Source organism: Tachyglossus aculeatus, chromosome 10, assembly GCF_015852505.1.
Source record: "Tachyglossus aculeatus isolate mTacAcu1 chromosome 10, mTacAcu1.pri, whole genome shotgun sequence".
NCBI lineage: Eukaryota > Metazoa > Chordata > Mammalia > Monotremata > Tachyglossidae > Tachyglossus > Tachyglossus aculeatus.
Window position 1 is genome coordinate 55025769 of NC_052075.1, and position 15677 is coordinate 55041445.

The 15677-nt window shown below is 46.6% G+C and overlaps 1 protein-coding gene across 1 annotated transcript; it reads right to left on the reverse strand.

The window, feature by feature from the left end:
* Positions 1 to 319: 319 nt before the first annotated feature.
* On the reverse strand, positions 320 to 14476 carry TMPRSS12 (transmembrane serine protease 12). The gene is made up of 5 exons (XM_038753180.1): positions 14371 to 14476; positions 10323 to 10518; positions 8871 to 9142; positions 4016 to 4155; positions 320 to 1242 (listed from the first exon to the last, which is right to left on the reverse strand). The coding sequence occupies exons 1-5, from the start codon at positions 14456 to 14458 to the stop codon at positions 982 to 984; spliced, it is 957 nt and encodes a 318-aa protein (XP_038609108.1). The 5' UTR covers positions 14459 to 14476; the 3' UTR covers positions 320 to 981.
* Between the last annotated feature and the right edge of the window lie 1201 nt (positions 14477 to 15677).

The window sequence follows — 15677 nt, forward strand, 5'->3', positions numbered from 1 at the left end:
ATCAGACTGAGCCCCATGTGGGAAAGGGACTTGTCCATTCTGATCGACACACAGCAAAAGCTTAACAACTGCCATAAAAAAAGGAAGTGCTCAACAAATACCCTAAAAAAAGATTTGGCAGACAAGAGCTAGGATTCAGTCATTTGTCTTCTTCGGCATTAATCTACCGGGTCGACCCAACCGTCTCAAAAACATAACACAACAATTCACAAACAGGTGCCTAGGTGAACAGTTTTTCTTAGGTGGGTAAAATGAAATCTGTTGTTTTTGAAAACACCTTTGATGCATTTAACAAACGAGTGGCCATCGTACTCTGGGAGATGCTTTATTTTTTGATAATCCCAAATGACAAAGGATGCACTAAATATATAAATGAAACAAGCCTAGAAACACAACTGCTCGGAAGAGTTTTAGTTTTACATATCGAAGTAACCAAAAGTAGAAGGGAGAGGGAGGAAAAGGCACACAATTCAGAGTCAAATAGAAAAAAACATCAACTATCTATCAGGGAGGCAAATCCAAAGAATACACCCAGTTCTCCCAAAATGTGAGATTTTGCTATGTCTTCTGGATAGAACGTGGTCAGGGGTTGTTTTTCCAATAAAATGCGTCCATCTAGGGAGAATGTGATTGCGATGTTGGAAGAGATAGTGGAGTGTCAGCACGTGGCACTCAAGGCAAGGCGCAAATGCTAAAGTGTGAATTTCCCTTCACGTGGGTCTCGTCAGGAGCCCGTCCCCCGCATTTCGGGACAACGGGGTGTAATTTTTGTCTTGGGCAAAATGCAAACGACGACGTGACAAAGCGTCCCCCGGATATTACAAGGGGGATGCCAGCGATCCCTAGAGTAGCTGGTTCGGAGAATTAAAAAAAAATAAGTACATGAATAAAAAGATGAGGCAGCTAGTCGGGCTTGGTTCCATGTGTTTGTCCGACCGCTCTTGGAACTAACCTTGGACGCGAGGCACTTCTCTCCGGGGCCTAAGCGCCTCTTCCGGAAAGGACTAGAGAGATGGCCCAGCCCAGAGTGAGGAGGTTCCGGAGGAGCCCGGTGCTCCCGCTGCCGGTGGAATTGATGGCCTTGAGGATCTCCTGGGTCACCCAGTTTTTGTAGAGACCCACCTTCACGTACACCCCAGGGTAGTTCTTCTGGCCGCAGCCTATCCCGAAACTGGTGATACCCATCAGGAAGAACTTTTCTGCCTCTGGAATATAACACATGAAAGGGCCTCCGCTGTCACCCTGGCAGAAAAGTCCCAAAGGAGGGTTAGTCACTTCCAGCTCCGGAGACAGTGGAGTAAAGTCAGAATCACTTGGCCTGGGAAAAATCGAGGTCGGTTTTGGCTGGAGTCGGGATAGGCCCGGTTGGGGTTGGCGATCGGGGGGAACGTTTCCTTCTGTTTCCAACGCCAGATGCTCTTTTTCTGCACCTGGGCGACTTCTGTGGTCCCCGGAAAACAAAATCTCCATCCCATCTCAGGCACAAGGCCTGAGGCACCACCAATCAATCAATCAATTTTATTTATTGAGCACTTATAATGGGTGCAGAGCACTGTACTGAGCGCTTGGGAGAGGACAATATGACAATATCACAGGCACATTTCCTGCTCACAACAAACTTACAGTCCATGATGGGCGCAGGCAGAAGTCCATTTAAGCCCATTTCCCACATTCCCTTCTGCGCCTGTTCACTTGGATCTTTGCCCTTTGGACTTTTGATGTTTGCCCCACCCCAAACCCCACAGCTCTGGTGTACATACATATCGTTAAATTATAGAGTATAAGTTACTTATTCGTATAAATGTCTGTCTTCCCCTCCAGACTGTCCGCTTGTTACGGGCAGGGAACGTGCAGTGCTCTGAATGTCGTAAATGCTCAATAAAAATATCATTTATTGATTGCTTAGTAAGTGCTCTGCACACAGTAAGCGCTCAATAAATGCGATTGAATGAATGACTGACTGATTGATTGATTGCCCTGTGGCCAGAGCCCCTTGCTCCCTCCTGCCTTCCCTCTACTCCATAAGGAGCGAATGCCGAGCCTGGCCCGGGCAGGCTGCTCGGAGAATGCCGTGAAAACTGCCACCAGAGTTGGTGGAAATCTGGATGGCTCATTTTCATTTCTGTGATTCTGAATTAATTGCACATGGCTGATAATATGGGTTTGGTCTTCCCCCCTGGCTTTCACTATGAGCTGGTGGGATGCCTGGGGTGGGTGGGGGGGACGTGAAATTGTAAGAAGGCAGGGTCCCTTCCACGGACTCTGGGCCACATCCCTGCCCTGGAGATGAAGCCAGCAAGGGGAACGCTGGCGGAAATATCAAAGAAATTCTCCAAAGGAAAAGGGGAGAAAGTGTGCTCCCCTCTTTCACCTCCCACCCCGTTCTCCCCCACACCCTGAACACTGGCTCGAGAGGCCTGGAAGGATGTTCGGTTAAACACGGGTTGGGATGTGACGGTCTCTTCCCATGACTGAGAAGAAAGGGGAGCCGGGATTAGAACCCAGGTCCTTCTGACTCCCAGATTCATTCATTCATTCATTCAATCGTATTTATTGAGCGCTTACTGTGTGCAGAGCACTATACCAAGCGCTTGGGAAGTACAAGTTGGCAACAACAGATTTGAGCTCTACCCACTAGGCCACACTACTTCTCCTGGCCAGGTCCTGCTTCCACGTCCAGCTACTGCTGGGAGGGAGGGGTGACCCTCAGATCTGGGCCAGTTCGGCTACCACCAGATGCGGCCGTTTCCCCGGCTCAGGTCCTTTGGGGTAAGAATAATTTAGTCCTCCTGACCCGGAAGCGGCAGATACGTGCGTTTAAGTCGCAAAAGTACAGCTCTGACCAGAAGCTGTAAACTCGCTGTGGATGGGGAATGAGTCTGTTTATTGTTGTATTGTCCTCTCCCAAGCACTTAGTACAGTGCTCGGCACACAGTAATAATAACAATAATAACGGTAGTATTTGTTAAGCACTTACTATGTGCCAAACACTATTCTAAGCACTGGGGGGATACAAGGTAATAAAGGTTGTCCCACGTGGGGCTAACAGTCTTCATCCCCATTTTACAGATGAGGGAACTGAGGCTCTGAGAAGTGAAGTGACTTGCCCAAGGTCACACAGCGGACATGTGGCAGAGCTGGGATTAGAACCCATGACCTCTGACTCCCAAGCTTGTGCACTTTCTACTGAGCCATGCTGTTTTATTAAGTGCTCAGTAAATTCGATTACATAAATGAATGAAAGAAGGGAGGCCCACTGCATTCATTCATTCATTCAATCGTATTTATTGAGTGCTTACTGTGTGCAGAACACTGTACTAAGCGCTTGGGAAGTACAAGTTGGCAACATATAGAGACAGTCCCTACCCAACAGCGGGCTCAAATGGCATAGTAATAATAATAATAATAATAATAATGGCATTTGTTAAGCGCTGGGGAGGATACAAGGTGATTAAGTTGTCCCACGTGGGGCTCACAGTCAATCCCCATTTTACAGATGAGGTAACTGAGGCTCAGAGAAGCTAAGTGACTTGCCCAAGGTCACACAGCAGACATTTGGTGGAGCAGGGATTCAAACCCGTGACCTCTGACTCCAAAGCCCGTGCTCTTTCCACTGAGCCACGCTGCTTCACAGCGTGAAGTATATATCTATCTATCTATAGTACATAGAGCGAGGGCCTGAGAGTCAGAAGGTCATTAGTTCTAATCCTGACTCCACCACTTGCCTGCTGCGTGACCTTGGGTAGGTCACTTCACTTCTCCGTGCCTCAGTCATCTCATCTGTAAAATGGGGATTGAAACTGTGAGACCCACGTGGGACAGGGACCGTGCCCAATCCGATTCGCTTATACCTACCCCAGCGCTTAGTACAGTGCCTGGCACGTAGCGAGCGCTTAACAACTACTTTAATTATTATTATTAAAGGGGCGGGGGTGACCAATCACGCTGCCCACTTAAACGCATCTTTGGACTTCTTGTGAGGGTCCTGCTTTTAAGAAGAATGGCTCCACCTCACCCTGCAGGTGTCGATGCCTCCGTCTCCGCTGGCGCAAAACGAAGAGTTCGGGACCAAGCCTGAGTACCCTTTGTGACTGTTGCAAATGTCACGTGACACCAACTTTACTTCGGCTTCCTGCAAGAACACTGAATGTTTCCCTGAAATGGAAGACCGGTGAGATATTTTTAGGCATTTCACTGAGCACGCCTTGGAAGGAGGCCTTCCCAGACTGAGCCCCTTCCTTCCTCTCCCCCTCGCCCCCCTCTCCATCCCCCCATCTTACCTCCTTCCCTTCCCCACAGCACCTGTATATATGTATATATGTTTGTACATATTTATTACTCTATTTATTTTACTTGTACATATCTATTCTATTTATTTTATTTTGTTAGTATGGTTGGTTTTGTTCTCTGTCTCCCCCTTTTAGACTGTGAGCCCACTGTTGGGTAGGGACTGTCTCTATATGTTGCCAACTTGGACTTCCCAAGCGCTTAGTACAGTGCTCTGCATACAGTAAGCGCTCAATAAATACGATTGATTGATTGATTGATTGAAGGTGGGGTGTGTCAGGGAACAGTTCAGGGCTCATGGCTTAGTGGATAGAGCCCGGGCCTGAGAGCCAGAAGGTCGTGGGTTCTAATGTCCGCTCCGCCGCTTGTCCGCTGTGTGACCTTGGACAAGTCACTTCACTTCTCAAGGCCTCAGTTTCCTCATCTGTAAAATGGGGATTAAGACTGTGAGCCCCATGTGGGACGGGGACTGTGTCCAACCCGATTTGCTTGTATCCAGCGCTCAGTAAAGTGCCTGGCACACAGTAAGCGCTTAACAAATACCAGAACTGTTATTATTATTATCATCATTATCATTGTTATTATTGTTATTATTATTACTCCCTGGCCCAAGAGTACCGAATCGGGTGGGGTGGCTAACTTCTCAAAGACCAGGTGTCCACGTAGAGGACACTGGATGGAGTTGGAGAAGCAGCGTGGCTCAGTGGAAAGAGCTTGGGCTTTGGAGTCAGAGGTCATTACTCTTACTATTACTTTACTATTACTATTATTACTATTACTATTACTCTACTTATTTATTTATTTATTTTACTTGTACATATCTATTCTATTTATTTTATTTTGTTAGTATGTTTGGTTTCGTTCTCTGTCTCCCCCTTCTAGACTGTGAGCCCACTGTTGGGTAGGGACTGTCTCTATATGTTGCCAACTTGTACTTCCCAAGCGCTTAGTCCAGTGCTCTGCACACAGTAAGCGCTCAATAAATACGACTGATGATGATGATGATGAGGTCATGGGTTCAAATCCCAGCTCCGCCAATTGTCAGCTGTGTGACTTAGGGCAAGTCACTTAACTTCTCTGGGCCTCAGTTACCTCATCTGTAAAATGGGGATTAAAGACTGGGAGCGCCCCGTGGGACAACCTGATCACCTTGTAACCTCCCCAGTGCTTAGAACAGTACTTTGTACATAGTAAGTGCTTAATAAATGCCATTAGTATTGCCATTATTATTATTACTATTATTATTATGTGCGGCGATATCCAGTGCAGCTGAGATGTTGACTAAAGGTAAAAGTGAGACTATTTTTTCCATCATTGAGTGCTGAAGCCAACAAGCCCTGGCTCCCACGGGGCATAAACGACAGGGACCTCGAATTCCATAAGCTTTGAAAATTACAATATGCTTCATCTTTCCTTTCAAACTTTCTTCCTCCCTCCTTGTTCACAGCCCCGCTCTGCCGGCTCAGCTCGCCCCAGTACATCGAAGTTGGAAGACACGAGCTGCCCACCACGTCTAGAGGGGGAGGCAGACATTAATATAAATTGCAGAGAGGGGAAATAGTTGAGTGGAAGCTTAATTGATGATTTGATGACACTGTCCTGAAAGAAACTCAGAAATATGCCACCCTCACACGGCATATTGTTGGAGAGATGGATATGGGATATGGGATATGGATATTCCGTCGTCCCCCTCTCCATCCCCCCCATCTTACCTCCTTCCCTTCCCCACAGCACCTGTATATATGTATATATGTTTGTACATATTTTTTTACTCTATTTATTTATTTTATTTGTACATATCTATTCTATTTATTTTATTTTGTTAGTACGTTTGGTTTTGTTCTCCGTCTCCCCCTTTTAGACTGTGAGCCCACTGTTGGGTAGGGACTGTCTCTATATGTTGCCAATTTGTACTTCCCAAGCGCTTAGTACAGTGCTCTGCACATAGTAAGTGCTCAATAAATACGATTGATGATATCAACTCCATCTGTGTCCCGTTGGTTTCCGTTTCCCTCCCAAGTCCTGCCCGGGGAAGCTGGGTTTCAGTGAGAGGAAGGACCTGATTTCACTGTTACCCATGACTGGATTGGACTGTGGTTTTCCAGTCAGTCAGTTGGTCAGTGGTATTTATTGAGCGCATACTGTGTGCAGAGCACTGTACTAGGGACTTGGGAGAGGACAGAGAACAATAAACAGACACATTCCCTGCCCACAATGAGCTTGCAGTCTAGAGTCTTGAAGCAGCGTGGCTCAGTGGAAAGAGCACGGGCTTTGGAGTCAGAGATCATGGGTTCAAATCCCGGCTCGGCCAATTGTCAGCTGTGTGACTTTGGGCAAGTCACTTAACTTCTCTGGGCCTCAGTTCCCTCATCTGTAAAATGGGGATTAAGACTGTGAGCCCCTCCTGGGGCAATCTGATCACCTTGTAACCTCCCCAGTGCTTAGAACAGCGCTTTGCACACAGTAAGTGCTTAATAAATGCCACTATTATTATTATTCTCTGTGCCTCAGCTCACTCATCTGTAGAATGGGGATGAAGACTGTGAGCCCCACCTGGGACAACCTGATCACCTTGTAACCTCCCCAGTGCATAGAACAGTGCTTGGCACATAGTAAGCGCTTAATAAATGCCATCATCATTATTATTATTATTATTAGAGGGGGCAACAATGGCCGGGAGAACTTGCCGGACTCAACGGCAAGCTTCCGGTCACCCTCCACTAGACAGTAAGCTTCTTGAAGACCAGGGGCCTGGCTGGTCTCCTCCACTGTAACTGCCCATCAGTGACCTGATCATTCAATAAAAAATTGTTGAATTATATTCTCATCACGGTGGGCTGGGCACCATACAAAGGCATGCTCTTGACTCTTGAGGAGCTAATGATCTATGAAAGACCAGAGTGCGATGGTCCAAAGCAAACAATTTATTTGACTTCTAGACCTCTAGACTTGTCGTGGGCAGGGATTGTGTCTGTTATATTGTTCTATTGTACTCTCCCAAGCATTTAGTAGTGCTCTGCACACAGTAAGTGCTCAATAAATCCAACTGACTGACTTTAGAAAATACAAATGCCGTGCAAAAACAAAATTAAATGAAATCACCTGAGTGCAAGGAATGATGCAAACTGCAAAAAACCAAGATGTGGGAGTTGCAGGTTTATGCGGCAGGGAAGGCTTTATGGAGGACAGAGTTTTCAAGGTAAACCTGAGGCCTCGGGCTCATTTTAATTAAGTCTAATATTATATTAACATATAACAATAATAATAATAATAATAATGTTGGTATTTGTTAAGCGCTTACTATGCGCAAAGCACTGTTCTAAGCACTGGGGTAGATACAAGGTAATCAGGTTGTCCCATGAGGGGCTCACAGTCTTCATCCCCATTTTACAGATGAGGGAACTGAGGCCCAGAGAAGTGAAGTGACTTGCCCAAAGTCACACAGCTGACAACTGGCAGAGCTGGGATTTGAACCCACGGCCTCTGACTCCAAATCCCATGCTCTTTCCACTGAGCCACACTGCTTCCCCAATATAACAATATAACATAATATAATGTTATAACATAATGTTATAACATAATATAATATAACAATATATTATAAACAATAAATTATATACTAACATATACACTACAATATTAATAATGTGAAACAAAAATCTTGTTACTTGGAGTTAAGAAAGTTCGCCATTTCCAACGGCATTCATTATCGGCTACGGCTTCCCAGGACACTGCCGTTTAAAAAAATGAGTCCTCAGAAAATAAAATCTGGGTGCCATCCCAACACGTGTAGGGGACCAACAACACCAACAATGGAACCAGGGGACAATCAATCGTATTTATTGAGGTTTTATTATATGCAGAGCTCGGTACAAAATGCTTGGGAGAGAACAATACAACAGGATTGGCAGATACGTTCCCTTGCCCGTAAACGGTCCCGCCTCTGAGGTCTCTGAAATTCCACTCAATCGATAGATGGAATTTGGGCTATTACCCACCCCCAAGTTGGTCCCCCGCCATCTCAGGGTCACCGGGAAGCTCCCAAAGCCTAGAGAATCAGGAAGAGGTGAGGGGAACCAGCACCTCTGGGAAGCAGCTGTCAATCAGAGAGGCTCCCTGGCCAATTAGGAGGCCCACGGGAGTATGTCATTTCAAGAACAAAGTGCTTTGCACATAGTAAGCGCTTAACAAATGCCATCATTATTATTATTCTCGTCTGCACTGGCAAAGACTTTCACGTTGGAAACCTACTAGGATAAAATGCATCGAAAGTATGGTACCCAGATCCTCTCTCAGTAGCTGGGTAACAGGAGAAATATCCTTAGGGCCGATGAGATGCAGCCGGATTCCACCTTTTTTTTCATCATTTTTTAAAAATCCACTATTAGGTTTACCCTTGGCAGACAAGGTCATTTAGTGGAAATGGGAGAAAAACAACTGTATGCACCACCTTTCCCAGAAAGAAAAGATCAAAAATAAGTTTTTAAACTACTTTGAAGTTCAAAACCAAGGAGGGCTATATTCTTCCAGGATATGCATTTTAAAAAAAAATCCAATAATTTGAAGTTAAAGCCAATATTTACCTTTTTCGGTTGTTCCTCCCCAGCCACCTATGAAGCACCTTGTGCTTTCATTCAAGTTTATGAGAATGTTCAGAAACGGTAAGCAAATAGGCCGAACGTAAGCGTTAAAGCGTATTGCTTTCTTTAACTGAAATATCGCAATATCATTTATGAACAAATCCATGTTGAAATTGGGATGGATAATGATTTTTTTAACCCTGATTTTCTGTGTGAAACGGTGTGGCCTTCTCAGATTATGGATTCCAACCACAGCTTGCCAGTACGCTGGATTACTGGAAGAAAATGAATACATCCTTGACAATCGGGCTTCTTAACTGAGTTCATTTTTAAAAAATTTCTGACGATTGACCTGTAATGCTCAATAGCGTTAGCATTTCTCTACTGTGTGGTCCATCATAATTTATGGGAAATATATGTCAACAAGGATGGGTCTAAAGACTTGGTGAATCAATGGAAATTTAGCACTGGGTAGACTGAACACGTGACTTGTCAGATATTTCCATTCAGAATCTGGGCCATGCCGCGATGAAATTCCAACTATAGCAAGTACTTCCCTTCCCCTTGCAAAGGTATTTATTAAACATGTCGTATTGTATGTAGAACACTGTATTGGGCACTTGAGACATGACGATGTAGCAGAGTTGGTAGACATGATCCTTGCCCACAGGGAGTTTACAATCTATAGCATGAGTTTGCAGTCTTCAGACTTTCTACAGTCTAGACTCTGAGCCCGTCCCTCTAGATTGTAAGCTCACTGTGGGCAGGAAATGTGTCTTTAATACTGTGCTCTCCCAAACACTTAGTACAGTGCTCTGCACACCGTAAGCACTCAATATACTTGATTGACTAACTACAGCCACACTCTTAAACCCCATTTTACAGATGAGGTAACTGAGGCACAGTGACTTGCCCAAGGTCCCACAGCAAATGATTAACAGTGATTAACAGCGCAGGCCTGGTGGTTGGGTGACGGACCCCAATTTCGAGAAGCAGCGTGGCTGGGTACAAAGAACCCAGCCCTGGGAGTCTGAAGGATCTGGGTTCTAATCCCTGCTCTGCCACTTGCCTGTTGTGTGTCTTTGGGCAAGTCACTTCGCTTCTCTGTGCCTCAGTTATCTCATCTGTAAAATGGGGATTAAAACTGTGAGCCTTATGGGGGTCAGGGACTGTGTCCAACCTGATTACCGTGTATCCACCCCAGTGCTTAATACAGTGTCTGGCGCATAGTAGGCGCTTAACAAATACCACAAGCATTATTGCCAATGGGATTTATTGAGCGCTTACTGGGTGCAGAGAGCTATACTAAGCACTTTGGAGACACAGTCCCTGTCCACAACAAGCTCACAGTCTAGACATTAATAGAAATAAATAATTTATAATATATCATTTACAGATATGTGCAATCATTATTAATTGCCACAACTTAAATCAGATGAAGGGCAAAATGCATACTTGAGGCTCTTCAGGCAGTGTGCAGCTGTGACGATCCATTTTTCCTTCACTATGGTTCCGCCACATATATGCAATTGACTTGTAGAATAAATCATTTGCAGGCTAACGATCCATGGCCAAGCTCCAGTCTGAGCTTCACGGCCACCCACAATTCGGGATCCTAACACGACATCCTGTAGCAGAGATTTTCCACAATCTAGAAACAGAAACCACATATTATATTATGGAAATCACACAGATTTAGGCTGAGAGCCCCATGAAGGATAGGGCCTGTGACCAACTGGATTAACTTGCATCTGTCCCAATGCTTGGAACAGTGTTTGACACATCTTAAGAGCTTAACAAATATCATGATAGGAATAATATTACTAATGCATTGTTAAACTGGATGGGCGTAGGAACTGGCTATGATTTCCCTAAACGGGGCCTAGAGAAAAGAGCACAGGCCTGGATTCTAACCCCAGCTCTGCTGTGTGACCTTGAGCAAGTCATTTAATTTCTCTGAGCCTCAGTTACCTCATCTGTAAAGTGGGGACTAAGACTGTGAGCCTTATGTGGGACAGCTAGCTCTCTTCCTCCCTTCAAGGCCCTACTGAGAGCTCACCTCCTCCAGGAGGCCTTCCCAGACTGAGCCCCTTCCTTCCTCTCCCCTTGTCCCCCTCTCCATTCCCCCATCTTACCTCCTTCCCTTCCCCACAGCACCTGTATGTGTGGATATATGTTTGTACATATTTATTACTCTATTTATTTATTTTACTTGTACCTATCTATTCTATTTTATTTTGTTAGTATGTTTGGTTTTGTTCTCTGTCTCCCCCTTTTAGACTGTGAGCCCACTGTTGGGTAGGGACTGTCTCTATATGTTGCCAATTTGTACTTCCCAAGCGCTTAGTACAGTGCTCTGCACATAGTAAGCGCTCAATAAATACGATTGATGATGATTGATGATGACAGGGACTGTGTCCATCCTGATTATCTTTTATCTACCCCAGCGACTAGTATGTAGTAAGCGCTTAAAAAATACCATACAAAAAATCCTCAATCCCAAAATTGTCAATCAATTGAATTTTTTAAGCATTTACTCTGTGAAGAGCACCGTATTAAGCACTTGGGAGATTACAACACAACAATATAAGACATTCCCTGCCCACAATGGGCTTACAGCCCTGATTCAAATTCCACCCTCCTATCCATCCCCCGCTGGTGGGCCTTCAGAAAGGTCAAAATGACTCTATTTTGCTGGCTTCCCAATACAGGGTAAGCTGGAGCTACCAGTATCTCTAGTCCTTGGGAATGGGAATTAATTTGACAATCTTTTTTTTTTCAGACTTTTCCTCTTTGTAACCACAGTGGACAATTGGTCAATGGCCCTTTAATCATCGCTGTTTTCAGGCCTTAATCTATCAGCGAGTGTACCCCAAGGAAAACCCATCTGTTGGCCCCTAAAGACAAGAAAGAGAGGGCTACCGCAAGGCCTGCCATAGTAGGGTGTCTGGGAGAGTCTGAGGCCAAGGTCTGGAATAGAAAGGTGCCAGTGCAAGCGCTTAGTACAGTGCTCTGCACATAGTAAGCGCTCAATAAATACGATTGATGATTTGGGACACTCTGAGGCCAAGGCCTGGGAGAGTATGGCGACTGGGAGAAACTGAGGCCAAAGCCTGGAATAATAAGGTGCCATTTGGGAGACTCTAAGGTTAATAAGAGGCCTGGGAGAGTCTGAGCCCGAGGCCCATAATAATGATGGTATTTGTTAAGCACTTACTATGTGCAAATCACTGTTCTAAGCACTGGGGAGGTTACAAGGTGATCAAGTTGTCCCACGGGGGCTCACAGTTTTAATCCCCATTTTACAGATGAGGTAACTGAGGCACCGAGAAGTTAAGTGACTTGCCCAAAGTCACACAGCTGACAGTTGGCGGAGCCGGGATTTGAACCCCTGACCTCTGACTCCAAAGCCCGGGCTCTTTCCACTGAGCCACGCTGCTTCTCTATAATGATGGTATTTGTTAAGCGCTTATTATGTGCAAAGCACTGTTCTAAGCGCTGGGGGGATATAAAGTGATCAGGTTGTCCCACGGGGGGGTCACCGTCTTAATCCCCATTTTACAGATGAGGGAACTAAGGCCCAGAGAAGTTAAGTGACTTGCCCCAAGTCACCCAGCTGACAATTGGCGGAGCCGGGATTTGAACCCCCGACCTCTGACTCCAAAGCCCGGGCTCTTTCCACTGAGCCACGCTGCTTATGTTGCCCATGTTAGTAAGGGGTCAGAGAGAGTCAGAGGCCAAGGCCCGGAATAGTAAGGTGCCATCTGGGAGACTCTGAGGACTCCGGGAAAGTAAGATGCCATTTGGGAAGAGTCTGATGCCAAGGCCTAGGATAGTAAGGGGCTTGGGAAAGCCTGGGGCCATGGTGCCATTTGGAAAACTCTGAGACCAACTGGGCCCTCGTTCTTCACTATCCCCTCAGATTTGGGGATAGTTGAAGCAGCGTGGCTCAGTGCACAGGCTTTGGAGTCAATCAATCAATCAATCGCATGTATTGAGCGCTTACTGTGTGCAGAGCACTGTACTAAGCGCTTGGGAAGTAGAAGTTGGCAACATATAGAGACAGTCCCTACCCAACAGTGGGCTCACAGTCTAGAAGGGGGAGACAGAGAACAAAACCAAACATATTAACAAAGTAAAATAAATAGAACAGATATGTACCAGTAAAATAAATAAATAAATAAGAGTAATAAATATGTACAAACATATATACATATATACAGGTATATACATATATACAGGTAGTCAGAGGTCATGGGTTCAAATCCCGCCTCCGCCAACTGTCAGCTGTGTGACTTTGGGCAAGTCACTTAACTTCTTTCAGTGGCTCAGTGGAAAGAGCACAGGCTTTGGAGTCAGAGGTCATGGGTTCGGATCCCGGCTCCGCCGCATGTCTGCTGTGTGACCTTGGGCCAGTCACTTAACTTCTCTGAGCCTCAGTTACCTCATCTGTAAAAAGGGGATGAAGACTGGGAGCCCTCCCGTGGGACAACCTGATCACCTTGTAACCTCCCCAGCGCTTAGAACAGTGCTTTGCACATAGTAAGCGCTAACAAATGTCATTATGATTTATTATTATTCTTCTCTGTGCCTCAGTTACCTCACCTGTAAAATGGGGATGAAGACTGTGAGCCCCCTGTGGGACAACCTGATCACCTTGTAACCTCCTCAGCGCTTAGAACAGTGCTTTGCACATAGTAAGCGCTAACACATGCCATTATTATTTATTATTATTCTTCTCTGTGCCTCAGTTACCTCATCTGTAAAATGGGGATGAAGACTGTGAGCCCCCTGTGGGACAACCTGATCACCTTGTAACCTCCCCAGCGCTTAGAACAGTGCTTTACCACATAGTAAGCGCTAACAAATGCCATTATTATTTCTTCTTCTTCTTCTCTGTGCCTCGGTTACCTCATCTGTAAAATGGGGATGAAGACTGGGAGCCCCCTGTGGGACAACCTGATCACCTTGTCACCTCCCCAGCGCTTAGAACAGTGCTTTGCCACATAGTAAGCGCTAACAAATGCCATTTTTATTCTTCGTCTTCTCTGTGCCTCAGTTACCTCATCTGTAAAATGGGGATGAAGACTGTGAGCCCCTTGTGGGACAACCTGATCACCTTGTCACCTCCCCAGTGCTTAGATTATTATTTATTCTTCTTCTCTGTGCCTCAGTTCCCTCATCTGTAAAATGGGGGTAAAGACTGGGAGCCCCCCGTGGGACAACCTGATCCCCTCGTCACCTCCCCAGCGCTTTGCACATAGTAAGCGCTTAACAAATACCATTATTATTATTATTATTTGGAGGCACGGGGCCCAGCCCATCGCTGAGTCTAAGCGTCATGGAAAGAAAAGTATTTTTTCCTCCCTTGGGCAAAGGTTGCCCACAGGGTAAGAAGAAAGCCAGGGCTGTTTCTTGTGTCTTCTCTCAGGTGGGGCCCTGCCGCCATCCTTCTCGACGCCTCCTGCCTCCTCAGGGGCAAGAGGCGGAGACGAGCCCTCACCATCTTGCATGCTCCACAACTCCTCCGGGTTCACGGCAGCCCCGGCCAGACACAGGGCAGCGCTGAGGAGGGCGAGCTTGGGGCCCATGGTGGCAGCCTCGAGGGACAAGATGGCGGCGGCCCCTTCCCGCCTTTTCCCCCCCCCTCCTTCCCCTCGGCTCTTCGGGCGAGGCGCGCGGGAGGGTTGGCGGCTGCGCACTCGCTCGTGGGGAGCGGCACGTGGGCGCGCGCCTGCGCGTTGGGGCCGGGGCCGGAGCGCGGGAAAGCGCCAACGGCCTCGTTCCGGCGGCCTCCGCGGCTCCCCCTAGCGGGGAGAGCCGTGTGTGGCGGCGGGGAAGACGACGTCCCTTGTCAGTAATAATAATGATAATAATAATAATAATAATAATAATGGCATTTGTTAAGCGCTTACTATGCACAAAGCACTGTTCTAAGCACTGTGGGGATACAAGGTCATCAGGTTGTCCCACGTGGGGCTTACAGTCATCATCCCCATTTTACAGATGAGGTAACTGAGGCTCCGACTTGCCCAAGGTCACACAGCAGACATATGGCAGAGCCGGGACTCGAACCCATGCGCTCCGACTCCAAAGCCCGTGCTCTTTCCACTGAGCCACGGATGGCATTTATCAAGCGCTTACTATGTGCAAAGCACTGTACTAAGCGCTGGGGAGGTTACAAGGTGATCAGGTTGTCCCACGGGGGGCTCACAGTTTTAATCACCATTTTACAGATGAGGGAACTGAGGCACAGAGAAGTTAAGTGAGTTGCCCAAAGTCATGCAGCTGACAAGTGGCAGGGCCGGGATTAGAACCCATGACCTCTGAGTCCAAAGCCTGTGCTCTTTCCACTGAGCCATGCTGCTTCTCAGTCACTTGTCAGCTGTGTGACTTTGGGCCAGCCACTTCACTTCTCTGTGCCTCAGTTACCTGATCTGTAAAATGGGGATTAAGACCGTGAGCCCCACGTGGGACAACCTGATTACCCTGTATCTCCCCCAGTGCTTAGAACAGTGCTTGGCACATAGTAAGCGCTTAATACCATTATTATTATTAATTATTACTATGTGCAGGGCACTGAGACAGAGAAGTTGTGCCGTGTGACCTTGGGCAAGTCACTGCAAGTTGGCTCAGTGGAAAGAGCATGGGCTTTGGAGTCAGAGGTCATGGGTTCAAATCCCAGCTCCGCCAATTGTCAGCTGTGCGACTTTGGGCAAGTCACTTCTCTGGGCCCCAGTTACCTTATCTGTAAAATGGGGATTAAGGCTGTGAGCCCCCCGAGGGACAACCTGATCACCTTGTAACCTC

Coding starts and splice junctions, on each gene's coding strand:
- TMPRSS12 (XM_038753180.1), bottom strand. CDS start 14,458: ATGGGCCCCAAGCTCGCCCTCCTCAGCGCTGCCCTGTGTCTGGCCGGG. Junction 10,519..14,370: donor GTTGTGGAGCATGCAAGATG/GTGAGGGCTCGT, acceptor TTCTGTTTCTAG/ATTGTGGAAAATCTCTGCTA. Junction 1,243..4,015: donor GAGGCATCGACACCTGCAGG/GTGAGGTGGAGC, acceptor CTTTTCTGCCAG/GGTGACAGCGGAGGCCCTTT.